At 44.1% G+C, this 27,157-nt stretch overlaps 2 protein-coding genes across 3 annotated transcripts in view; one reads left to right on the top strand and one right to left on the bottom strand.

Annotated features, from left to right (window-relative positions):
• CRYBG3 (crystallin beta-gamma domain containing 3) overlaps positions 1–27,157 on the top strand; it is a 100,781-nt gene that overhangs the window by 70,173 nt on the left and 3,451 nt on the right. For both annotated transcript variants that reach the window (XR_015714664.1, XM_087818113.1), the window contains exons 17-20: positions 2,229–2,355; positions 19,007–19,146; positions 21,885–22,008; positions 26,056–26,214. Coding sequence is in view for 1 of the 2 variants with exons in the window: in XM_087818113.1 (XP_087674239.1) it covers positions 2,229–2,355; positions 19,007–19,146; positions 21,885–22,008; positions 26,056–26,214 (550 nt within the window). In the remaining variant the exon portion in view is untranslated. The remainder of the gene's footprint in view (positions 1–2,228; positions 2,356–19,006; positions 19,147–21,884; positions 22,009–26,055; positions 26,215–27,157) is intronic.
• The window catches only part of RIOX2 (ribosomal oxygenase 2), a 33,682-nt gene continuing 27,956 nt past the window's right edge, over positions 21,432–27,157 (bottom strand). The window contains exon 10 of the mRNA XM_087818117.1: positions 21,432–21,528. Within this exon, the coding sequence (XP_087674243.1) occupies positions 21,475–21,528 (54 nt within the window). The 3' untranslated portion in view covers positions 21,432–21,474. The remainder of the gene's footprint in view (positions 21,529–27,157) is intronic.

Raw genomic sequence — 27,157 nt, forward strand, 5'->3', positions numbered from 1 at the left:
TTTAAAATACCTTGGATTCATCAATTCTCCTTTCTCTCCTGATCCAGTAGAGACTAGGATATCTTATTTTCTATTTGTGGAACTTCATCCCCTAATCAACCCCATTCCAGCATTGTATTACTTCCATTGCTTACCATAAATCAGTTATTGCCCGTTTATTTGCCCCAAATCTCAGCTTAATATTTTTACTATTCTGCTCTAAGTCCCATAGCTGCCCTAGCCGGTTTGGCTCAGTGGCTAGAGCATGGGCCTGCGGGCTTAAGGATTTCGGGTTCAGTTCTGGCCAAGGGCACGTACCTCGGTGGCAGGCTCGATCCCCAGCCTGGGTCGGGCATGTGTGGGAGGCAACCAATCGATGTGTCTCTCACACTGATGTTTCTGTCTCTCTCCCTTCAACTCTCTCTGAAAAGCAATGGAAAAAATATCCTCGGGTGAAGATTAAAAAGAAGAAAAAAAAATCCCATAGCCATTCTCTAATCCCAGTGAGATGTTCAGATTCTTCCAGGATTTACCATCAACTCGTCTCATTTCCCCTATTTATTCTGCAGTCTATCCTCATGCTGCCCCTCACCCTCCCCTCTGCCCACATTTACTCGGCTATGAATTTCCTACCTTAGTCTCTCTACCAGGGGTCAGCAGACTTTTCCGTGCTGTGAGCCCCGCGGGCTGTGTCCGGCTTCTCCACACTGCCTCTGTAGCACATGGCAGCCAGAGGCCGCACAGTGGGTGGGCGTGGCTGTGTTCCGGTGCAGCTGTTTATAGACATTGAAATTTGAATTGTATCTAATACTCACTTGTCACAAAATATCCTCCTCTTAATTTCTTTAAATCACTTAAACATGCAAAAACCAGTTTATTAAAGGAGACAATATAAGAACCGTGGCGATTGCTTCAGTACCTGGAATGCTTGAAGGATCTGGGTTTGAGCCCAGTTCCATGACTTCCCAGCTATGTAACCTGCAACATATTGGATGATCTCGCTCAACCTCAGTTTCCTTATCTGTAAGGAGGGATGGTAATAGTACCTACCTCAAAGGATTCTTATAAAGACTAAATACGTAATGCATGTGGAGGGCTTAACTCAATGCCCCACACATTGAAACCCTTTGATAAATGTTGGCTATAAAATGCTTATTACGTAGAAGGTATGACAGTAAGTTATAATGCCACAGAGCATTTCTGTGGTTTTCCAAAGTTAACCTGGTCTAACCAAAGTAGTTTTGGTGATCTTAAAATATAGAGCTAGGACTTAACACACCCAAACTGAAGTGGTAGCAGCCAATTCATCGATCCCTTGGGTTCCTTCTTTTCAAAAGGGCATGTCTTAACCAAATTTTTGATGATCGCTATATTGAAAGTAATATCAAAGATTCTAAAGGGTTTGTTTTTTATAGTATTAATTAGCTATCAGATGTGCAGGTAACAGACTTTATATACTGCTGTGTGGTTTTAGGAGTCTAGCTTCTAACTCAGAGTGAAGGCAAGCTCATCGTTAAGTACAGATACAAATTTTTATTTTCCCCCCATAAAAACTTTTCTAATGTGTTTAAGACCTTAATAATCACTATAATTTGATCCCAGAGTTTTGTACTTGAAGGCACTAAATGAAGTTAATATCTTTAGCTTAAAGCAGATGTCTTCTTTCAAAGTACAGCTCTATCATTTGATAAATTGGGGGGACCTTGGGCAAATCACCTAACCTTCCAAGCCTGTGTTGTGTTGCCTATAAAAGTAATGGTTTTATGTCCTGGCCAGTGTGGTTTGGTTGGAGCATCCTCCCATGCACCAAAAGGTTGAGGGCTCAGTTCCCAGTGAGGGCACATACCTAGGTTGTACGTTCAATCCCTGGTCGGGGTGCATACAGGAGGCAGCCAATCGATGCTTCTCTCTCACATTGATATTTCTCTCTCTCTCCCTTCCTCTCTGTAATTTTCATTAAAATCATATACCCAGGTGAGGATTAAAATATATTTTAATAGTTTTATCTCATGGAAGTTTTGAGGACACAGTGAAGTCTATGTAAAGCACTTAGCCTATGTCTGGCACATGGTGAGCAGTCAATAAATGACAGTGGTAGCTGTGTTTTTTAAACTGGTGGTGGGTATTTGCTGCCGGTCAGCATCTCGACTTCTATGTGGTACCCCGGCCCCGGTTCCCACAGCACAGTGATGAGCTGACGCTGCCAGCTGCCTCTGTCTGACGGAATGTCCCACGGCTTGTCTTTATAGCTGGCTCCTGTATTACCAAGAGGACATTTCTAATAACCAGTGTGTGTTAGAAGAAGGCCTCTATGCTGACCTTACTTCCTGTGGCTGCCCGACATCTGAAGTCAAGTCCCTCAAGCCCATTGGCTATGTAAGTACTTTGCTGAATGCATAATTATAAGACCTTTTCTTGTCCGGTTTAATTACCATGAATGAGAATGTGAAGTTGGAAGAAACGATACACGGGCAGGTATAAAAATTTGAACAATTTAATTGTGGATTGTAAAATTGAGATTTACTGATGAAGTCAAACCAAAACGTAGCATTAATATTTTCCTTCTTTTTTTGTTTTTTGTTCTTTTGTGTTCTTGAGCAGAATGCTAAACTCAGGAACTAAGGTAATACAGGCCTGACTTTTAAACCCAGTTTGGTACTTTAGCCAGTTTGGGCAACATTGACAAAGTTACTTAGTTTCCTCATCTGTAGAAGGTAATAACTTTATAAGGACACTGGGATATTAAATAAGATGATGCTTGTAAAATGCCAGTGCATGGTGAGCACTTGATTAGTTTTAGCTATTAGATCATGGTTATAATTGTTATAGTTTAATGAAAATAATTGATCTTTTTATTATTACATAAATCTCACCCTTTTTCTGCTACTCAGTATTACTTTAGGGCCTCACCCATGACTGGTATTGATTTCAAACCTTGTTTGGGGGAAAGCTAGGACTTTCCTGCCTGGCTTGTGCAGAATTATCTAGGTCACCTTGGAGGCCCACATTTATAGAGTAAGTGGTTTCTCCCTTCTGTCATATTTACTCAGAATTTTAAACATGAAACATCTGGGACATCAATTCTGAGCTCCTAGTTGGTAGAGCCTATGAAAAGGAAGTAGTGAGGATCTGGGATATTTTCCCAATGTCTGGTTATGGTGATTCCCTGGGAGCATTTGATCAAAGCAGAGATCGCCAGTGTGGTGACTCAAAGCCGTACATAGTAGCAGGAATCCCTCAGACCTTCCAGCCAGAGCTGGCTTTGGAGATGATGGTCCTACTCAAGATCATTGATCCCAGACCAAGCAGTGTGGTCTTACTTCACAGGGCATTCCTGGATAGAATATTCTTGGTATCAGGCTAAAAATAGTGTCTTACCAAGGATAAGATAGAAGCCTTGGTCTCTCTCAGTGGCCCCTTAGACACCAACTTGGGAAGACTAAGTGGCTCCTGATGCTTCCTGTCTGTGGGAGGAAAACTGTAGAGAAAAATGTGGTCTGGTCACTCTTTCCAGTTACTGACAAAACTGAACGGGCTTTGCAAAGTAGGCCACATTGACTGGGAAAGGAATTTTTTTGGGAACTTTTAGTGGTCAAACCAGCAGACAGAGACTTATTTGGTATTGACACTGAAAGCAAAATATGTAGGTCTAATACGACAGTACCATCTTGAAAGGATTTTATAGGACTGCTAATTCAGTGAGCTAAGCCCACTAAATTTCCAAGGAGGGAATTTTAGAAACAGAGTCAAAATTAAAGAGGAATATTACTGTTTTTCTCTGAAGAGTTGCAATTCTTTTACATCCCTGAGGTCAAAAAATGAATAATTTAAATTAGTAGTGAAAATAGAGAGGTTTTTCGCGTAAGTAGTATGGTGGCACGTCCCCGTTTTGACCCAGTGGAGCTCAGGCAGGGTAGGCGAAGGTGCCTCTTGGGAAGGATTCGAGAGCTGCGGCCTTTTCACTCCAGGAACTCATTAAAGGGTATATTCAGTTTGTGTAGGGACAGCTCACTCATTTTCTTAATGCCTTGGCATGGCATGCTTTAAATCTTTGGAAAGTCTTGTTGAAGACCTGTTTGGGCAGTAAGTCTGGTGTGGAAATGGAAGGAATATGAGGTGAATTTGGGCATCCCAGCAAAGACCCACAGGGGGACTAAGAGTCAGCCTCAGCAGGTAGCATTTCCTTGGAGTGGACCATGCCCCGCCCTGGAGGCGCTGGAGCCCCGAGCTGATCACACCTGTGAGACTGATGTGTGAACCAGAAGGTCGGCTGGTAATTTGTACCAGGTGGGTTCTGGCGAACGCTTGAGGGTTCTGTCCGGCGCATTTTCCTGCCTCTCTGGAAGAACGTGGAAACAGAATTAGTCATCAGAAGGTTTTCTGTTGAGCATAGATGTGGGTGAGGCAGATGTCTTGAGATTAGCTTGCCTGGGATAGCATTCTCCGCAAAAGAGACTTTTCCCACTCCCCAGGGTCCAGTTGCTTGCTTTCTCTAGATTCTGTGCCACCTTTCTCTGGAAAATGCTAAGCGCACTCTGCCTGACCTGCTGCTCCGACTCCTTCCCTATCCCCTCTCCTCCTACCGCGTTCTCTGTTAGGGATCGATGTGCCTGTTTCTCTATATTTGTTAACACCACTCCCTATGCCACAGTCCGGTGGGATTCTGGATTCATTCTAGAGAATGTTTCTGTCCAGTTGAGTTGACTTTATACGTATGTGAGCTGATCCTTTGATTTTGCTTTTATTAAAGTTAAAACTGTCGAATTCTGAGGGTGTTGCCTGTCTATAGTCAGCATTCCCAGACTTGCTGTGACTTAATGCTAAGTGTCATGGTGGTATATAATAGCAAGGAGTCTGAAGATTTTATCTCTGTACAAGATCAGTAAGTTTGCAGTGACACTTTGCTCCAGGCTGATTTCCATTTGTACAGACGTGACATTCCGAGGTCCGTGGGCGCGCCATTGGCAGTCATTTTGCAGTGAAAAAAGCTGGGAGCATAGTTTATCATTTTGCTTCTTACTAATGTGACCTTGGGCAAATCAGTTTTTTTGGACTCCGTTAACTTATATGTAAATAAACTGTTAGAACAAGTATTTTCAAATCTCTGACAGCCTCCAGCTTTGTTGCAAGTAAGTATTTGGGAATTTCTTATTGGAAATGAAAAATAATGTATCCAGCCTTAGGACTCACATCGTCTGAGGAAATAAGATGGTGGATTAGCTTTCAGTAAGGTTATGCTAGCCCTGGCCAGGGTGTCTCAGTCGGTTGGCACATCATCCCGTGCACCAAAAGGTCACCAGTTCAGTTCTCGGTCAGGGCACATGCCCAGGTTGCAGGTTTGGTCCCAGGTCAGGGTGTATATGGGAGGCAACCCATCGATGTTTTTCTTTCTCTCTCTTTCTTCCTCCCCTTCCTCTGCCGCTCCCCGTCCATCCCTCCCTCCTTACCTCCCTCCCTTCCCCTCTCTCTCAAAATCAATAAGCATGTCTTAGGGTGATGATTAAATAAATAAGTAAGTAAGTGAATGAATGAATGAGTGACTGAGTGAATGAATGAATGAATGGTTATGCTATATAATAGTCTCTAAAACCGTGGGTTAGGAGCTGGAGGTGGGTGGAAAACCTAAATAAAATGTTTCAGCATTGGCCTGGTGTAGTGTTTGGGGTAACCTGTTTTGTCATGTTTCCATGGGAGCAGCAGTGCATGCGCTGCTTCTGTAGTGCCTCCATGGTGGCTTGGCATGGAAACCGGCCTCCTTTGAAGTAATAATCCAATCCTGGCAGCTCTAAACAGGCACAGCCAAAGAAACATTGTAGCAAGAGGCTGTAGAAAAACTTCAAATGAAATAATGACAGTGATGACACAAATGTTGAGAAGCAGAGTGGGAACTGGCAGTCGTCCTGTGCAGGAGCACTGAACAAGGTACGCGGTTGTGAACAGAAGACCCAGTCAGCCACAGGATGAAAGGAAGCAGTGGTTTTACAGGTCTGGAGGGGTTTGGTTAGTATTAAATTTTCCACCGAGCCCACATATACTTAACAGTATTAACTATTGTGTATATTTTGAAAATGAAGGCCAACATCAGCTTCCGAATGAGACACTTCAAGCATTAGCCTTTAAATTCAGGCAGAAGACAAAGGCCTGTACTGTTACCACTTCTAGTGAACATTATTCTGGAGTCCTAGCCACGTTAATAAGATTAAAACTACCAAAAAAAAGTAAAAAGGAACAAAACTGTCGAGTATCTACTACAGATAACTTATTAGGGCTAATATGAATTTTTTTTAAATTGCAAGGTACAAGATAAATAGCAATTAAACCATAGGGTGCTTAGTATTAAATCTAATACAAGGCAAGTAAGTCCTATATGGGAAAAATTATAAAAACATTATTGAAGGACATAAAAGATGGAGAGATACAAATTTTTACAGATGAAAAGATTCAATATTCAAAGTAGTCTTCCCCCAAATTACAGTGGCAACTCGGTTTTCTAATGTAATATGTTCCAGAAGACCGTTCGAGTTATGAAACATTCAAAAACCAAGGTGCGATTTCCCATAGAAAGTAATGCAAAATGGATTAATCCATCCCAGACCTTTAAAATCAACCCGTAAAACAGCAATTTAACATGAATTTTACTATCTAATGATACCACAGGTCCATAAAATGATGCACCGTGAAAGCAATAAGCACAATATACTGTACTGTAAAAGCAATAATAAACAGTGTAAAAACAGTACTATAGATGATAAAAATGAAAATGTAATTTTTTCTTACCTGCAATGATGATAGTCATGGTTTGGATGGGGGGGTCCCCTACCAGAATCACAATAGGTGGCTGTTGCTCAGGTGTTCTGTGGTCCTCTCCCAGAATCACTGTAGGTGACCCCTCTCCTGCCATTCCTTCCCTTGGTTCTTTACAGCACTGACACCTGGTTCAGACTCACTGGATCTTTTCATCACTAAAAATTTTTCAATTGACATTTGCTTTTTCCAATATTTTAAAATTGGTCTAAAGTGAGACATAGCGTTATCATTGGCAGTGTTAGTGGCATGACTTACAGCAGCTTTATCAGGGTGATATTTTTCGACAAAAATTTGCACTTCAACCCATTTTGCGCACATTTCTTTGATCAGTGAAACAAACACTTTCTCCTCCCTCCTTCTCCGAGGACAGTTCCTCAGTTGCCACCTGTTGCTGCTCCGTCAGAACATCTGGAAGGTCTTCTGCGGCAAGTTCAGTCCTGTGGTCCTCCACTGACCCCTCCCCATCATCACTACTCACTTCCAAGCCCATAGACTGTCCCAGAGACACAGTATCCTCAGCAACAGGAGCATCCTGTTCAACATCCTTTAATACACATGCAGGGACAGCTTCTGGCCACAGTTTCTTCCATGCTGACTTCACTGTTCTGTGAGGCACATCCCTCCGTGCTTTGTCTATGAGATGGAAGCAAAGTAGGATGTTGAAATGATTCTTCCAGAACTCTCTGAGCGTTAGCTCTGTGTTCGAGGTCATCTCAAAGCACCTTTGGAACAGTGCTTTGGTGTCAAGCTTCTTAAAATTAGATATGACCTGCTGGTCTATGGGCCGGATAAGTGGAGTCGTGTTGGGGGGCAAAAGCTTTACATTGATAAAGCTGAGCTCTTCCGTCAACTCCTCCTCCAAGCTGGAGGGTGAACTGGAGCAGTATCCATAACAGGCAGGCACTTCATTGAAAGATTTTTGTCTTGGAGGTATTTTTTTACACTTGGCCCGAACACTTCATGAAACCCCTCAATAAAAAATTGCCTGGTTACCCAAGATTTGCTGTTTGCCCTCCACATCACATGCAGCTTTCTCTTCATGACATTGTTTTTCTTAAATACCCTGGGGTTCTTGGAATGGTAGACTAGCAAAGGCTTCAACTTAAAATCCCCACTTGCATTCCCACAAAATAAAAGGGTCAGCCTGTCTTTCATGGGCTTGTGTCCTGGCCGTGATTTCTCCTCCTTTGTCATGTAAGTCCTCTTTGGCATTTTCTTCCAAAAGAGGCCTGTCTCATCACAGCTTAAAACTTGTTGGGGAAGGAAACCCTCTGCCTCCACATAATCTTTAAATTCCAAGACAAATTGGTCAGCGGTCTTTGTAGGCCCTGGCAGCTTCACCATGTCTCACTATACTGTGTGTGCCACTTCTCCTAAACGTTTCAAACCACCCTCTACTTGCCTTGAAAAGATCACTTTTCAGCACTTGTTCCAGGGGTGTTTTTGATGAGGTCAGCATGCAGATGAAAAGCTTTTTCACAAATCATGTTCTCAGAAATGCTGTCACCGGCCAACTGTTTTTCATTTATCCATATGAAAAGCAATTTCTCCACTTCCTCAGTTGTCTGTGTTCTTTGTCTTGTGTTTTAACACCTCTTGCAACACTGGCTCCTTTAATGGCTTCTTTATTTTTTAAGATGGTACAAATTGTAGACTTGGCCATACCAGACTGCGTTGCCAGATCACATACACGGACACAACTTTCATGTTTAGAAATAATTTCCTTCTTCACTTCTATTGTTTTTCTGTTAGTGATTCTCTTGGCTTTGAAGCTTTTATCTATTCCTCACAGCAAGCGGTGATTGGCAGAGGGCTCCTGAGATGACATGACCACAGATTGATTGCACACAGTCACAAAAACAAATTGGTTGCAAGGGTACTCCTGAGATGAGATGAGCACAGATTGATTGCACACAGTTACCAAATAAGCCCAAATATCACCTCTGAGTTGTGCGGGTGCTCAGGACTCAACAGCTGACAGCCAGGCCTCAGGATCTTGCACTCAGCGGAAGCCATGTGGCATGTTTGACTTCCGAGGTGTGTTCAAAAACTGAAGCATTTATGTCCGGGTTTACGGTGTTCATAAACCGAAATGTTCATCAACGAAGACATTTGAAAACCAAGGTACCACTGTAATACAAATTCAGGCAAAATGCTTACAGAAGTTTTTCTTTTTTTAGAGGGTAACAAAACAAGCTTATCCTAAAATTAATTTGAAAAGAAATAGGGGTCCAAAATAGCCGAGATACGAAGAACAACAGGCAAGATCACGTGTCCTACCAAACATATTTCATCTACAGCCTAATAACTAAGACACTGGATGCTGATACCAGAGAGAGAAGCAGAGCAGTAGCATGGGAGAGCATAGGAGAAACCGACCTATGTAAGTAACAGAATTGGGAAAGTGGCAGAAACAGCATTACAGTGGGGCTGTTATGACTGTTAAATAAATGGTGTTGAGACAGTTGGCCCTTTACATGGATAAAGATTGTTAGAATTTTGCTTTACTCCAAACACAAAAAGAAGTTCCAGAGGGATTAATGGCAGCCTAAAATGAAAAACAAAAACTTAGAAGAAAACATAGGAAACTACCCTAATGCTATTGTAGTAGGATGGATTTAATCCCCAGACATACAAGTCAGTAAAAGGCAAGTGTGTTAGTGTCCTATTGCTGCTGTAAGAAATTACCACAAACCTAGTGGTTTAACAACAGAAACTGTCTTGCAGTCTGGAGGCCAGAAGTCTAAAAAGGGTCTTAATGGGGTAAAATTAAGGTGTCAGCAGGATTGCATTCCTTCTGGAAGATGCCATGGGGGAGACTCTCCTGCCCTTTTCTGGTTTCTAGAGGTCCCCGGCATTCCTTGGCTCATGGCCCCCTTCCATCTTCAAAGTGCATCACTCTAATGTCTCTCTGGCTTCTATCTCTGACCCTGCCTCTTATGTGGACCCTTGTGATTATATTAGGCCTATCTGGATAATGCAGACTAATATCCCTACCTCAAGATTCTTAACTTTTAATCACCTCTGCAAAGTCCCTTTGACCATGTCTGGTAACATTCACAGGTTTCAGGGATTAGGATGTGGACATTTTTAGGGGCTCAGGTAGAGGAGAGAGCGCATTAATTATTCAGCCACCACAGCAAGCTACAGGCTAGAATACATTTGCAGCCCTTACATCCTACAGAGGTTTAGTGTATAGAATATAAAAAGAGCTTTTCCCAGTCAGTTGAGAAAAAAGAAAAACCTATTTCCAAACTCCACAGAGGATATGAATAGACAGTTCATAGAAGAGAGAAAAAATGGCTGAGGACATTCAGAGGGTGAATGTCCTCACTGGTGATAATATAAGTGCAAATTAAAACGATAATTAGGTCGCATTACCTTACTTTAGATACAAACATTCAAAAATCTGACAACACCAAGGTATGATTTAGTGGCAGAGAAGTGGGATGATTCATTCGCAGCTAGTAGGAGGAGTGTGACTTGTGATGGGGGGAGGAAAAATGAGGATGTTTGTCACTGCAGTGATGGATGGAGCAAGCCACAGCGCATCCCTGTAAGGAAAGCACGACCGCAGTTACAGTGAGTGCAGGTGAGCTACATGTGTTGCTAAAGGATGTTACAGCAAGATGAATGTATACAGTAAGATACATTTCTGTGAAATTTAAAAACAAAGGATGCGTAACCATTAGTAAAGTATAAAAACATGAGCTGGAAGGATTCACAATTTCAGCATAGTGGTTACCTCTAGGGAGGCGGGGAATTAAAATTCAGCTGCACTGTTAACGTTTTACTTATTTATACAATTTGATACAACTGTAGTAAAATTTAAATGTGTTACTTTTGGGTGTTGGGTACATGGTCGTCTATATATTATTCATTCTTTTTGAAGTGTATTATAACTTTTTTTCTAAAGAGGGGTGGAAAGGAAGATGACCAGTTAGAAAGGCAGAGCCAAAATGAAACTGGTTTTCCAAGGCAAGTGAGAGAGGCTCCATGCAGAGGATCACAGTTCGCTCGCCAAGAGTTTGGTTTGGGAGCGTGACAGACTACTTGTTAGCCGCGTGACCTGGGCACTCTTCCGACAGCTCTAACCCTCAGCTCGCTCTTCTAATAAAATGTGAAGATTAAATGAGCTATTGCATGTTAAGCCTTTAGCACACGATAAGCAGTCGATATAACAGCTCATAGACAACAATTAATACTTACTGTGCAACATCAAGATTTGATAGGCTGAAGGTGTTTATATGATTTCGTTTTAAACAGGCCAAATAACATTTTTTGCCAGCACGCAGTTTGGTATTTCTCTGGAATGGAGTGGTATTTGAGGTGTACATTATGGTTACTTCCCTTGAATTCAGTCCATTTGTTCTTCGTTTTTCAGCCGTAGTTCACTTGGCAAAGAGGGGTGAAATGATATTGTCCGGCTGTACAGTTATGGCTCCTCTTAGTGGCTGATTGCTAGATATTTTTAAAATAATATGTTATATATAGAACCTAACCAATTAATGTAACCCTGAGCTACTGTTAGCACCTTTTCCATACAAGCAGTGATTTGAAACTCAGAGAACTAGGCAGTGTCAAAATACAAGTCTGTGTAGGTTTTTAAATGTCGAAAATTAGTAGTTACTTAGATTTTAAAATTTTTATCCAGTTGTGTTGATAAAATGTAGTCCTTCTAGCAGAGTACTTTCCCAGGGTTTCAGAGCTTTAAATTTGGGGGCAGACACGCTTGTTAAGCTGGTGGGGTAGGTAACAATAGGGGTCACACACACAGCCCAGCTGAGCAAGACAAAGTCAGGTGCTTCAGATAATAGCCCACCAGCCCATCAGAAATATTCCATATGACACAATTACTGTTACTTAGAACATGTTAGAACCGTAGCATAGGGATTAAGAACACAGGCTCTGGGACCATACTGTCTAGTTTCGCATGCCAGCTCTTCCACTTACTCTGTTTGGCCTGATAATGGTACTCATGCTGAGGGAAGCTGTGTGAATTAAATGAGTGACTACAGTTGTGCAGTCCCTTATCTGAATGTATTTTGGGAGTTGGAGTTTTTTATATTTTAAACAATAATATGGTTCATATTATGACATATAAGAAAACACTCCCAGAAAGGTTCTGGGCAGCACCCCATAATTAAACACATTCCTACTTCTGTAGCAAAATATATTTGTAGCTACACAAATTGGATAAATATTATAGTCTTCTACTTACTCAGGTCAGGTTTTGTTGCCAGATGAATTAGGAAAAGTAATTGGAGTGTTGGAGTTTTTTGGATTTCAGAGCTATAGGTAAGGGATTGTGGATGGGGATATATATATATATAAATAATTTTAGTTCAGTTTATGAGATGAGGTAGAGTAATGGGTTTTTTCCCTTTTTTCTTACTGCAAGTTCATTTATAAAATTTACTCAAGTATTTTTCTCGCTTAACCACACCCTCCCCTTTAGAAACTGAATCCTCTTTGCATGACTTAGACTTGACCCAGGAGGAATGTCCTGTTACTGCTGACACTTGAGAAGGGTCTTTGGCTCTGAATGGTCGGCTATTTTCTAGGTTGGCATAGACTGAGGCCAAGAGATTTGTAGAGCTCACATTGTCCTTAAATTCTGATGGTCTCTATTGTCCTTGGATAGTTTTGAGTACTGTGGCAGCTTCAGTTTCAAAGACTATTAATAGTTTATATCTCCTCCTACTTCGGTGTTTGAAAATGTATCAGAAACATACTATTTTTTAAAAATATTTTTAATATGCAGGTTATTATTTTATTGAGTGTTAATAGATTATAGATGTACACTTGTAAGGTATTTTTTTAAAGAATAGTTTATTGCTTTTTAGAAAGAGAGGGACGGGAGAGAGAGAGAGAGAGAAACATCAGTGTGAGAAAGAACATTGATTGGTTGCCTCCCACACTCCCCCCACTGGGGATCGAGCCTGCAACCCCAGGCATGGGCCCTTGACCAGGAATCTAACCTGCGACCTTTTATTGCATGGGATGATGCCCACCCAACTCAGCCACACCGCCCAGGGCCAGAAAAATATGATTTTACAGTAGTTCTTCAGCACTCTTTACTTCTGAATGATTACCTATTAACCACCCCCGCCATCTAGCCCACTTTAGCACTTACATTAACCCTCATAATCTTCCTAACCTTTAAGTTCATTTATAAAGTAAGTGTATTTATAAATTTAAGTATACCTATAAATTCAGACCATTTAACACAATTTAAATAACTTAAAGTCAAGTTCAATATATATCACACCCCTGGAGGGAGGGAATGACCTGAAGCTTGGGAACAATAGACGTCCTCAGATGAAAAGTTTGAGCACTTGGACTTCTGGATGATTTGTTGTTGCTGATATCTGTCTGCCTTTGTCAGTCGTTTTTTTTCCTCAGTCAGTGCTATTGGTTTATGTCCTCTGCTCCTTTATATATTGGGTCCCTTCGTGCAGCCTTCGTGATCTATATAAACTCATGAAAATATTATCTCAGTCATTTTCTGTGGTTCTTTCTCAAGCTCCCGGCGTTGATATTTTAAAACCATTTTTGTGACCCCCTCCATCAAACTTTGCATTGTTTCCCTAAGATAAACTTCTAGATGTACAATTGCTAGGCCATCTTTGAGTTGGGAATGAATTTGATGGCATTTGAGGGGTAATGACAGCCTTTTTTAAAATGTCTGTGTAGGCATTCTGCAAAGGAAAGAGGGGAAATGCACACAGGTACTGTTTTTCTTAGAATAATGCTTAGCATTTAAATCACATCTTCATCATCATTTCATGTTTACCTCTCTCAGATTTAAAACAGTTACACAAAGTCCTGGCCCATGTGGCTCGGTTCATTGAGCATGGTCCCAGGCACCAAAAGGTCACGGTTCAATTCATGGTCAGGGCACAAGCCTGGGTTTCGGGCTCCATCCCCAGTAGGGAGCGTGCCAGAGGCAGCTGATTAATGACTCTCATCATTGATGTTTCTGTCTCTCTCCCTCTCCCTTCCTCTCTCTCTAAAATCAATAAAAATGTATTTTAAAAATAAAAGAAATGCTAAAAAAATAACAATAATGAAATTTTTTAAATGAGACAATTACACCACTAAATATTAGCCATTAAATGCCTTTCACGTAGGTGTCTGTAGCTCTTACCACAGCGAACTCTGCTCAGGCAGTGTTGCCAATGGTTGATTGTGAGCCCTGTCCAGGCTCCTTGCCCTCCCTCACAAATTAGCGACTCAACAAGTAGTAAAGCGTGTGAAGAGGTAGCTGGAAGGCTTTCTTAAGAGCTGCAGGCTGAAGATGTAGACAGAGTTCAGCAGTGAAGCTGGAGCTTATCTGTTGGTAACGATGGTCCGTTTCTTTTCAGTCACCAGTCTCTGGGTGATTGAGAGTCTGCTGCTGGCTGCATGTCTAACCCATCACTGTTCTGGGCGCGTAGAAGTACATTTATTCTGTAAATTGTTGGGATGCTTCCAGTTTTTATTGTGCAGATAGCAGAAGAGGTGCCTTATCTTGCCTGCTGTCACTAAGTGACTGGAGTTGAATTTCTTCCCTGACCCGGCTGATGGCATTTATTGAGGGAAATCTGTGTTCCTGGCACCTTTTCGCTCTTAGCTTGCTGTCTCCCTGTTCACCGTGATCAGTACATTCTTTTCCAGTCTCCTCTAATCCCTAGCGCTGCACTATCCAGTTCCCTAGCACTAGCCACCTGTAGTTGTTTAAATTTGAATGAATTAATAAAACGAGCTCAGTCCCTTGGTCACAGGAGCCAGATGCTCAGTGGCCACGTGTGGCCAGCAGCTCCGTAGGGAAGAGCATGCGTGCCAACATTTCTATCACTGCAGAAGGTTCTGTGGGCAGCGCTTCAGACCTCCCCTGGTCAGCAGGTAACCTCTGCCAAATAATGTAAAGAGAAAATGACTCAGACCCTTACTGGCTTTTAAAACCTGAAAATTTCTTGCTACTCTTTCTCTGTCCTTTTATTTATGGGCTGACTCCCATCAGAAGTTCTGGACGATGGATTGGGCCTCTCGCTCCTTCCCCGGAACCATCCCTCCTGCCTTGGCGTTACGCAGCTCCTTTCTGTTGCAGGACCACCGCCCTAGTGCTCACCAGCGTGCCTGTAGGCCACTAGCTCACTCCTCTCCTCCTCAAACTGTTTCTAATAAGTAGGCTGCACACCCCATCTCCAGTGTCTCACCCGCACCCCTCTGCCCTTGCAACCTGGACGCCACCGTCATCTCCAACAAGCCACTCAAACAGCCGTGTATAGCTGCCTCCTGATTGCCAAACCCGAACAGCCTCATCGCAGTCTCCTCAGTGTCGCAGGAGTGTTTGATACTTACAGTTTCCCCCCTTCCACGATGATTTCTCTTTCGACTTTCCTCGCCTAGGTCCTGTGTTCAGTCAGCTCCACGGGCCTGTCTCCATCAGCATCCGTCTTCGTATGTCCATCAGCACAGTTCTGTCCTTCCGTTTCCATCTTCTCAGCTGTAACTGGCTCCAGTTATTACCCATGCCCGAGAGTCCCCAGACTTACTGTCTCCACACCTGAATTTTCCCTGGACTCCAGACCAAAAGGTCCAGGGTTTGCTGAATAGCTCTGTTGAGATTATCCAGCCCCTACCTCAGCGTTAAAACGTCCACTTCTGAGTGCAAGTTCCTCGCTCCCAAGCACATTTGCCCTCCAGGTTTCCTCATATATGAGAAGCTGTCCCACCCTGCCCCCCCTTCACACTTCCCGCGCCCCTCCCTCCCTCCCTCCCTCCCTCCCCTTGTCTGTCCTGTCGCTTTGCTCCTGTGATGGTTTTCCTGGCCACCCTTACCGGCCCTAGCCTCCCGCCCCGCCCCGTGGTACGCCTGCCTGGCTCCCTGTCTTTGGCCTGGGGTGTCCCCCCATGCCACTCCCTTTACTTCGTTCTCTTTCCTTCGCTCAGGTTGTTGCCAGATACACTTCCTGAAGGAACACAGACAGACAAGCATAATTACCTATTTAAATTTTTGAATAAACAACATACTCTCCTGGTTCAAAAAGTACCAAAAGGCATATAGTAAGAAACTTGGCTCCTACTTGTGCCCTTTTCCCTCTCAGATCCTATCCTACTAAAGGGTAGTCATGGTTAGTTTTATATTTGTTGTTTCAAGAACCTTTTTAAATATATATACAAACACACATCCAGGGTGGGGCAAATGTAGGTTTACAGTTGTTTGCATGGAAAAATAACACTGATGAATAAATAATAATACAGGAATAAACTGTTGTGTAGTCACAGCTGTAAACCCACTTTTGCCCTACCCTGTATGTGTGCCCATGTCTTTAAATTTCCCTTCCTTTCATCGTGGTAACGTAGGCAGTGTCCCGCTGTACGCTATTCCTCACTTAGTATTTGCTTCTGAAGGGTACGTCTTAGAGATCTTTCATAAAGATCTCCTCGTTTTTTACAGCTGTATAGAGCCGGTCCCCTCTGGATGGACTTTTAACTCATTCCCGATCCTTTGCTGATCCTTACACTTTTGCAAAGAACGCTTTCGCGACTCATTTTACTCGGTGGAGGTATTTGTGCGGGTCCGTTGTGAGAGTCAGTCCTTTGCTGACCGTGCCCAGTGCCTGCTGCTGCCCGCGCTGTGCTTCTCGTGTACCAGGCTGCAGGTACTCAGGCCAGCCCTCTTCCCCAGCCCTGAAGCCTCCGAGGACCCCCCACTGCAGCGACAGTCTCCGTCCTCTCGCTGGGAGGAGAAGCGGGCAGCTCAGTGGACGGGAGCAACAGTGGGAGCACGTGGCACTGTGTCTGTTGGATTCTGTAGTCTAGCTAATGGGTCGACTTGCTGTTCCCCCAACACCCCCCGGCAGCTTCTGTCTCCCTTCCTTTATACAGAGCGCCTTCCCTCGACTTTCCCCTGCCCCTCCAAATCCATTGCCTCCTCTAGACGGAGCTCACACGCTACCACATCCATGAACCTGCCTCGATTCCTGCTCCTTTCTGCTAAAAATAACCTAGCCTTCCTCCAAGTCCTCTCACGGGGCATACCCTTTCCCACCCTGAATTAGGCTCCAGTACCTGTGCAGTTGTCCTGATTTAGCTACTAGTTAGTAATGCCTCGAACACAAGGATGGTGCCTTGATGTCTTCTTTGTTTTTATTTTGTTAACACCTCAGGTCAATTTCCTTTATTTCTCTTTATCAAAATTTATTTTTTTTCCCCCAAGGAGGAAGGGATCCTATCTCTGACTGGGAAATAGCTGGCTGGGATGGTCCCTTACCCACTCAGAGGTTTTCCTGTTTAAACAAGGAATACTGGGAGTGTCGTCAGAGCTGGCATAAAGCCTCTCTTGGCATCTTTCTATGGGGGCTTCCTGCCAGTTTGCCCGTAGCCCACATGTGGAGCAGGCCTGTTACCCAATTTTTCATTCTTTTTCACTTCCTATTTATTTTTTAGTCCCACCTTCCCTCCCTCCCTCCCTCCCCCTTCCCTCCCCCTTCCCTTTGGCAACCATCAGCTAGTTCTCTATATCTATGGGTCTGTTTCTCTTTTTTTTTTTTTAATTTATCTTTGTTGTTGAAAATATTACAGATGTCCCCTTTTTTCCCCTATTGATCCCCTCCACCCGGCATCCACCCCCACCCCGAGGCCTTCTCCACACCATTGTCTGTACCTATGGGTTATGCATTTATGCATATACGTTCTTTGGTTAATCTCTCCCCACCCTCTCCCCCACCCCCCCACCCCCGCCTTCCCTCTGAGATCTGTCAGTCTGGGGTCTGTTTCTCTTTTTTGTTGTTGTTTCTTTATTTTTATTTTTTTAATGTATCTTTATTGATTTCAGAGAGAGGAAAGGAGAGGGAGAGAGAGAGATAGAAACATCAATGATGAGAGAGTCATTGATCAGCTGCCTCCTTCACACCGTCGACTGGGGATCAAGCCCACAACCCAGGCATGTGCCCTGACCAGGAATCAAACCCCGATCTCCTGGATCCTAGGTCGACGCTCAACTGCTGAGCCACACCCAGCCGGGCTTTATTTTGTTTTTTATATTCCACATATAAGTGGAACATATGGTATTTGTTGTCTGTCTGATATATTTCACTTAGCATAATATCCTCCAGGTCTATCCATGTTGTTGGAAATGGCAAGACTTCATTACTCTGTATTGCTGACAAATATTCCTGTGTGTGTGAGAGAGAGAGAGAGATCACATCTTCCTTATCCATTCATCTAATGATGGACATCTAGGCTTCATCCATATCTTGGCTGTTACTAGTAATGCTGCAGTGAACAAGGGGTACATATTGTCTCTTCCAATTAGTGTTTTTGTTTTCACTGGATAAACACCCAGAAGTGGAATTACTAAATTATATGGCAGGTCTGCTTTTAATTTTTTGAGAAATACACTAATTTACAATCTCACCGTCAGTGGACGAGGGCTCCTTTTTCTCCATCCTTGCCAGGACTTGTGCTAAGGTCTCAAAAATGTGAAAAACAAAAGAATTAATTTGCCTTAATAAATAAATATTGAACAGACTCCACCCACAAAAAATAGAGAAAAACATTTTTGGCTCACAAGAGACTTTAAAATATTTACCACAAGATAGACACTGATTTCTCACCCCCCAAAGCCTCCTGGCCTCCTGGCCTGGTGTCTTGCATATACTGAGGAACAGAAAAGAGCAATATTGATTCTGTTCTTGTCTGACATGAAGGGTTTGGGGAAATACTTGCTTCCAGTGCACAACTCGCCCCCATCCCTGTGCATTCTGGCTTATTATTGGTAAATTAAAAGTGCCTCCTCCCCCAGGAATGTTTCTAAGAGCCCAGAGCCATAAAGCCTGCGTTCTCGGCGGCTGCTCCTGCGGCTCCTGGGAAGCGAGGATGCCACTCTGATCCGTGTTCATTCTGTTGCCAGCTAAGAGCATTGGCAGGATCAAAATGTGGTCTGAATCACAGCATAGCCAGCCCTCACATGTGATTGGAAGGAGGTGTCCACTTTTATTATGAAATTAAGTTAGTTTTCTGAAACCGATTTTAATTTTTAAAGGAATAAAAATTAGTGGAATCTCATCTCTCCAGTGCAGTCCCGACTGTAACATCTTTAGAGGGAAGAGCAGAAAACTATGCATTTGGGAATACGGTGGAGCCAGGGTCCCCGGAGCTCTGCCTGGGGTGTCGGGGGGCAGCCGTGGTCACCCCGCACGCTGACGCTTCCTCCCTTTTGTGCTGCTAGGTGTTCGAAGAACCCTCCATCAGCCTTTTTGCTCTGGAGCATTGTGAGGGAAGAGAGTTACACCTAGAAGAGGCTGTGAACTCTGTTCTGAACAAGGACCTGCACTTCTACACCCAGTCCGTGTGGGTGAAAAGTGGGCTGTAAGTACGGGAGGGGGGCTTGGCCTGGTCCCGCCACTGTCAACGGAGAGTCGCAAGGTAGCTTTTTATCCCCCCGCTGCTGTTGGTGTTTTATCTGACGGTGCTCTTACTCCTCTGTCTCGGTGTTACACCGGTAGTTCCTGTTTAAAAGACGACCCTGGCCCATGCCTCCTGGGGAAAGAGCCCTGTGGGGGAGAAGGGCTGCCCTGTGCTCAGAGTGTGTGTCGCAGAGCAGGTCGACCAGATGACTGTGACCAGTTGAGCTCACAGGAACCTGATCAAGTCAGCAACTTGGGTTGAGACTATTGACTGTTTAAGACAAGCAACTATGTATGAGACTAGTGGTGTTTCACCGTGTTTTGATTTGACATCTCATGTGTTCTAGGGCTGTTTGCTCCAGGTGCTTGTTTCCGTGTTGGGAGCACCTGGGTTCGAGTGAGCCTGTCTGCCAGCCTTGCTGCTCACTCAGGTTGGGTCGGGTCAGGGGGACCCAGGCTGTCTGGAGCCTGCACTTTTACAGTCTGGGGAGATCACCTTAAGAAAAGAAATGAAAAAATTAAGGATGCATGAATTAGGTGTGAACTTTGCATATCTATATTTTTTTAACCTTCACCCAAGGATATTTTTCCATTGCTTTTTCAGAGATAGTGGGGGGGGGGTGGGTGAGAGAGAGAGAGAGAGAGACATTGATGTGAGAGACACATCGATTGGTTGCTACCCGCATGCACCCCAACCAGGGCAGAGGATTGAGCCTGCAACAGAGGTAAGTGCCTTTGGCCCAGCCAAACTCGGGACCCTTCAGTCCACGGGCCGACGCTCTAACCACTGAGCCAAACTGGCCAGGACCTCATTTCTATTTGGAACAGAATGGTAAAGGCCTGACAGATGAGGGGCCTGCCCTCTTCCTGCATGGCTGGTGCTGGGAACCAAACATCCACTGAAAGAACACACACAGCCCTTGGTGATTAATATGAAGAGGGTTGTTTTTATTTCCTATGACTTTTAAGTTGTGTGATAATCAACTCTGCATGTTTAACTATCTGCAGATAATGAAAGAGAAAGCCAAGAATATAAATTGACTTGAAAATTCAGTCAACCGTTGTAATAAATGGTTTTTGTATTACTCACATGTAATAGCAGTTTCAGTTTTTTTCTGCAAAGCACTTCACGTAGTTTGGTGTTCATGAAACGTAAATGAATTTGCTCTAAGTGTAATAACCCCCATATTATATTCTAGTGTATTTAACCCTTAACTCCGAACTGTATTCCATATCCCTGGATTTTTATACATTTCACAGCATTTTTGTACATTTATTTCTTTGCATTCCTAAGTAGAACTGATATTTATTGACCCATCTCTGAAGACTTGGCACCGTCTCATTTCGCTCTTCTGTACAAAACTAGTGCCATTTTACCTTGACTTTCTTACTTGCTTTCCACCTGCTCTCACTGCTCTGACTGCTCTGGATTTTCTGTAAGAGACTGGTGCAGAGAATAGGGAGTAGTAAAGACTGTCTGAAGGGTTTCTTCAGCTGCAGACGGCTTGTAGAAGACTGCTCAGTGCACAGCCAGCCAGCTACCCACAGTGGCGGGTTTTGTTTAGTTTTGTTTAATCCCCATGTTATTCCATATCTATGATCTGTGATGCTAACAGGGGCCGTGCTTTAGTTCACCACCCCTCACAGCTTTTCAGCTGTGCAACTCGCTTAGGTTAATGTATAATGAGGAGCAGTTTATTAAAACCTTGCCCAGGTATGTAACTGAAACTTCCCTGCCGTTTAAAGCACCTGCAAAGCAGGAGAAGTGGACGGGCCTCTGTGTCTCATGCTGGTCCTCCATCCATCGTTTAGCAGAGGCCGATCTGAGTTTGGGGAGCAGGTGCTTGGTGTGAACCAAGCAAAGCAGACCCGTGTCCTCCACACGTACTTTCTGAAGGTGCTGCTTGAGGTGACCTCAAGTCCTGTTGATAATTCCAGTCCTCTTGGTGATCCCTGTGTCCTTTCCTTAGCTGTCCAGCTTGACAACCACCTAAAGCAGGGCATGGCAGACTTTTTCTGGAAAGGCCTAGGCAGGCTTTTCAGGTTGTGGGTCGTCTCTGTCACAAATGTTCAACCTTTCGTTGCTGTGGAAAAGCAGCCAGTGTGACTCCATAGAAGAATGGGCGCGACTGTCTCATGCAACGTCGAGACTCCTGACGTGCATCTCAAAGCCCTGTGCACAGTCACACACCTCAGGTTCACCTGAGTTGAAGGCCCCGGGGTGTTGAGAAGGATTTGCACAGGAGCCAGGCCCTGAAGTGAGAGCGAGGTGGGATTTCTGTGGATGGTTTTAAGTTGTCCTCAGAGGCACTTTGGGGGCCCTGAAGGACACGTGATGATCAGCCTGTGAGTGGGAGAATAAACCAGTGTTTTGAACTGAGTAATAGTGAGGGGTCTGTCTTTGAAATTTAAGATGTAAAAAATGATAGTATTCTCAAAGGAAGACGGAATTTTGGAGCTGGAGGGAACCTTGGTTTGGAAGTAAAGAAACCAGAGTCCTAACGAGTCCACATCTTCTGAGCCCCAGTCCAGTGGGCTTTCTACTTGTCATCCCTGCTTTTTCTGTTAAAAAATAGAACTACGTACTTTTTTCTTAAAAGTATTTACAAAGCTAGATGTTAAAAAATGAACCCCACATGTTGTAATCTAGGGACTGCCTTTTGTTTTGAAGCCCTTCTTTTCTTTCCTGCTCTCATATAGGTGGATAGCTTATGAAGGATCCAATTTCTTGGGAAGACAAATCCTACTCGAGCCCAATGAGATCCCAAATTGGACAGCGTTCAGTGGATGGAAAACAATTGGTTCCCTCCGTCCTATGAAGCAGGTAAGGAGACAAGCAGCATACTATCCAAAATAGCTCGATTTTCTCATAGAAATGTCATAAACCACAGCATCTGAAATAATGGCCATTTCATTTAGGCTGCGATTTATGTAGCAGGGCGAGTGGATTAGGGTGAGAAATAGTGTAGATTTTAGCAATTCATAAAATTCTGTCTACAGTCAGTGTTGGATTTCAGCTTTCAGTCCAAAGTCTCAGTGACCATGTTCCTGTTTCGTGGGAAATTAAGGTATTATAAGATCTGTGGCAATAGGAATGAGAATGAACTCGGAGACCACACTAGTTTTACTCTCCAAGTATTTGGATTTTCCCCTCACTTATATACTACTCAGGATGGATCCTGGCAGTTCAATTAAAATTGTATTTATTGCACAGGTGCTTCCACTGCACTGAGGGGATGATCCAAACCCTGCAGCGTGGCGGGGTCTCCTGGCTCCCGCTGCCTCTCCAGTCTCAGCGCTCACGGTGTTCTCCTCAGTCCCATGGTGCGTCCGTGCTCCAGCATCCAGAGCACTGACCCACTCAGCTCCTAACCCAGGCTGTGCCTCTGTCTGCTTCTCCCTGGCTCGTTCCCTGGCTCCTTCTTACTCATCTCTCTAAAGGCAACTTGCGCACCAGGTCCTCAAGGATGCCTCTTTCTCCCTCCCTCCCAGCCTAAGTCAGATCCTAAAGACCTCGTGGTTCTTCTGTAAGCCCCTGCATGGGGTTTGTAACCATATAGTTATGGTCAGAGTGGGCGCTCTCTCGCTCTGTTGCAGGCCCCGTGGAGGCAGGGGCTATGCAGATTTCACTTATTGTACTACCCTAGTGCCTGGAACAGTGTCTGGTACATTGTAGGAGTTCAGGGACTACTTATTTAATGAAAGAATGAAAGTAAAAATGGATGAATGAATGTTCAACATTATGCAAAGAACTGTGGAGGTTTAAGGATGGACATGATTTCTGCCATATTGGAGCGTACGTTTGGGAGGTGAAATATACAACTCAAAACAGTAACATAAAATGCAAAACAGTGTGTGATCATCAAAAGTCCCAGGCAGTGCCTGGCTTGGGGAAGGGCAGTATTGATGTTTGTGGGAGGTGGAGGTTTCAGGGAGCGTGGGAAACCGAGCCAGGCTGTCGGGTCAGGTGGTCAGCTGATATGCCATTTGTTCTTTAACCCCTTTACAAATCCTTTCTTACTTGATTCCAACAACAGTTCTTTAAGGCAGGAGTTGTTATTCCCATTTCCTAGACGGAAAAGTAAGGCTCAGAGAGAGAAAGCAACTTGGCAAGAATCATCCCAGTGTCAGAACCAGGATTTGAACCAAATCTGTGTTCTTGGGTAACCACACCCTCCTTTCCTCCAAAATAAGATCAGTGTTTACAGAGCACCACTAGCATAGTTGATACCGGTGCCAGGGCTCTGATGTTCAGGTCTGACAACGTTAAGTGTTAAGTAGATGATAGTGAATAAAAAATAAATGTGTGGGTCATTGGTCTTGCTGCCTCTCTCCTCCTTTCCCCCTCCCTTCCCCCTCCCTTCCCTCTCTCTCACACACGTTCACTCTCGCCACTCTGTTCTAGTGGTTCAGATCCTAGCCCTGCCACTTGTCATCGGTGACTTTGGGTTGGTTATGTCACCTGAGATTCCTCACTGGTGAGACAGTGACCACATTGCTTACTTCTCACTATCATTGTGAGGATTAAATAAGATAATATATGTAAAGAGCTTGAGACAACCTCTGGCTCGTATTGCTGTGGCAACACATTTATTTTGAAAGCAGTGTTCACGTGTCCCTAGAGAGAATCAGAGAATCGCGGCAGAGCATGCAGTACAGGGCTTCCCGACCTTCCCTTCTGTCTGATTCCTCCCTCCTGGCACATGGGGTGATGGGTAACCGCATGGGAAAGCCGTGGGAAACGGCACGGCAGAGGTGGGACTTCATGTAGCTTTTACCGACTCTACAGTAATGTTTAATCCTGTGTCATTAGAAACTCGAGAATATTTCCCTCACTTTTGAAGGTGGTTCCTTCCTGGGAAAAAAGGGTCCCTGCCCATTGTTCAAGGGTCCTGAGAATTAGAGCTAGAACAGTAGCCTCTGATTCTGCATGGGAGCTTTTTGACATCATGTGTGTTGTTCTTCCTGCTTCGTGTGTTTGGAAATACCTGATTCCTATTCTGGTTAAACATTTATTTTCAAAATATTTTAACAGGGATTATTTAGGCCACAGCTTTGAAACCCGGCCAAGGAATTCTGGGTTTCTAAGCAGCATCATAGGTCTTACTGTCTTGTTGGTAAGGCTGTTGGTGCTGCTTTAGTTCATGCTCTTACCTAGAAATGTAGGAATAATTACAATGCAGTTCTCTCCGAGGCTGGGAATTGGGAAGTCACTGAGGCACTTACAATGCACATCAGTGTTTTACAGTCTAATTACAGAGGAGTCCGAGTACAAGTGGGTAATTAGTGCCTTGCTTGAGGTAATTGACACAAACAGTGACGTTTGTTCCTAACATAATTGGACTCTGTCCTCTGTGAAGGTCATGCCTGTCTTCTTACATGGACAAGGTAAGGAGACTGTAATAAAGATATACTGAAGCCTCAAGAATTAGTAATTGCAGTGAGAGACCAGGCTGAGTTAGAGAAATTTAAATCCATTACTATTGCATTATGAATGCAGAAGTTGTAGTTTGAAACACATAAAACATTTTGCCAAGGAGGGGTCTTTTCCACCTGCTTTCAATGACCAGGTAAAAATTTGTCTGTTTGCTTAAGTGTTCAGAGTGTTTATTCCCTTAGGACGGCTACACATGGCAGCGGTTTACCAAAATTCCAGTGGCCTCACGTTGCTCCATCAGAAATGGCAGAACAGCCACTGTGGGTCTTGCCGTGATACCTTGTTGCATTGATCTAGCGCTTACGTGTCTCAGCGAAAGTCCTCCCTTAGTAGATAACAGACCATTTGTTAGTATTTAGTGAGGTTCTAACTGGGGTGCCAGCACCCGACCCAGGCCGGGGCTGTTGAGTGGCCTGTATTTTATCCCATGAAGACGAGGCCAAGTCATGGGACTGAAAGGCCAGCTTGCGTGGAGCTTCCGCTGTGTGCTGTCTGTCCGTCGTCTCAGTGAATTCACTCTGGCACCTCTGGGCTGGGCTCACGCCCTGTGTCTAGGGGCACTGCGTGCTTTTCAGCACAGGCTTCAGAGCGTCCTGGTGGCGGCGGAGGGCTCAGTGCACACAGACCTTGCTTCTCCACATCAGTGTCAATAACCTTACTGTCTTAGGGGGCTGTTCTGGTTATTGATTCTGACGGACGGTGCAGTAGTCCCGAAAGCATTTAGCACCCTGACATGTACTAAGCTTTTGATAGTAGCTCTTATCCTTAAGGGCAAGTCCTAGATTGAATATTTTATTTTAAAACGTTCTGCGTATATTCCAGGTCCAGGGGATGGAGTCCTGTGTTACCCAGTTTTTGAAGAAGTAGTGAGTAAACATGCAGGGTCTCTTCCTTTGGCATGGAAAGGTCAACAGAGGGATCGCCGCAGCTCCAGGGCCTCAGCTGCCTGGGCTTTAGGACCTCCCCTAGCAGTCATTTGGAGCTTAGTGGTACCAGGACGGAGTGTCTCTTTAGTGTACTACGCCACTGTTAGATCCTTGTGGGGAGTACCCGGCCCTCGTGCCTACTCCCCTGCCTCCCCAAACACGGCGAGGGCACAGTAGTTCTTGAATTAAACTTGTCACGTCCCTAATTCTTCACCACCCTGTGCCACGTGGAATTCTCGAGAACAAAGGTATTATCTTCACTCTGCCAAAGGACATTTTCTAGAAAAGTATAGCAGAGATTTTACAGTTGGAGCTTTGTGCTCAGTGGTCTAAGGACTTGTCAATAGAAAATATCAATTTGTACATATTTGCTAAAGGGACTGAGTGAAACTGATAGAAATAAGCTCAATTCCGTCACCTCTCACTTTGCCTCCAAGCCTTCCCTCTGGAAGGACCGATTCCCAGATTCAGCAGGGTTTTGCTAAACGCTGGTTTCTCCTCGCCACAGCCTGCGGTGTACATCAGGATCAGGAACCGGGCCCAGAACGAGTACCTGACGGTCACTGGAAGTGTTGCTGACACCCGGGCGACCTGTGTGTGCACCTCTCCCTACAGCGGGAAGAACACCCAGGTCTGGCACTACTGCCGGGGGCTCTTCAAATCCAAGGTAAGCGCCTGCTGATTCCAGACCCTGCTTTTTGGTTTGGGGCTTTTTCTTTTAGGAATCAGAATCTTGCCAGATAAAATGGCCTGATAAAATGTGACTTCCTAGAAACAGTCTGTTCCATGATTATGTGGATACTGGTGTTTATGTTACTAAAGCATGTAAGTGAACTGTACTTAGAGAAGTTTTTGATCTAGAAAACTCCGCTTCTATTTTAAAGTAAAACCTAAGGTGGTCACATACTAAGGGTTGTCTCAATTATTTTTTTAAACCAATGATAACAGTCACTGAATCCAGATTGGACAGTGTGATTTTCAAGGTGAGGTGTTCCTTTAGGTCCCAGATGAAATGAGCTGTCTCTGTGATTCCTGACTGCTAGGGGTGGAATCATTTCATTTTCAAATTGTGCAATGAAGCCATGAAAGAAGCCATGACTGGAGAAAGCCTAGAAAATAAAATTTAGGTTTGTTTCTCTGTGACCCCTCCATTATGTTTTATGCTATGGGGAATAGAATTAAAGTTTAAAAACATCCCAAGTGTATTTTATTGAGTTGCCAATAGATTGTCTTCTTTTTTTCTCATGTTTCAACAAAAATGAAAAGCATTAAGAAAACTGAGCTCAACCTAATACAGTGAAGCTAACAGGGTTACTTAACATTTTGTTGTTTTATTTATTCTCACCCAAGAATATTTTTTCCATTTATTTTTAGAGAGTGAAAGGGAGGGAGAGGGGCAGAGAGAAACATCAGTGAGAGAGAGACACATCGATTGGTTGCCTCCCACACGCACTTTGACTGAGGCCAGGCATCGAGCCTGCAGCCGAAGTACGTGCCCTTGGCCAGACTCAAACCCAGGACCCTTCGGTCCGCAGGCCAGTGCTCTAACCACTGAGCCAACTCAGCCAGGGCTGTAGGCGTCCTCTTAAAAACAAGTACCTCTATTTCAG

This window comes from Miniopterus natalensis, chromosome 6 (assembly GCF_054644295.1).
Source record: "Miniopterus natalensis isolate mMinNat1 chromosome 6, mMinNat1.hap1, whole genome shotgun sequence".
Taxonomy (NCBI): Eukaryota; Metazoa; Chordata; class Mammalia; order Chiroptera; family Miniopteridae; genus Miniopterus; species Miniopterus natalensis.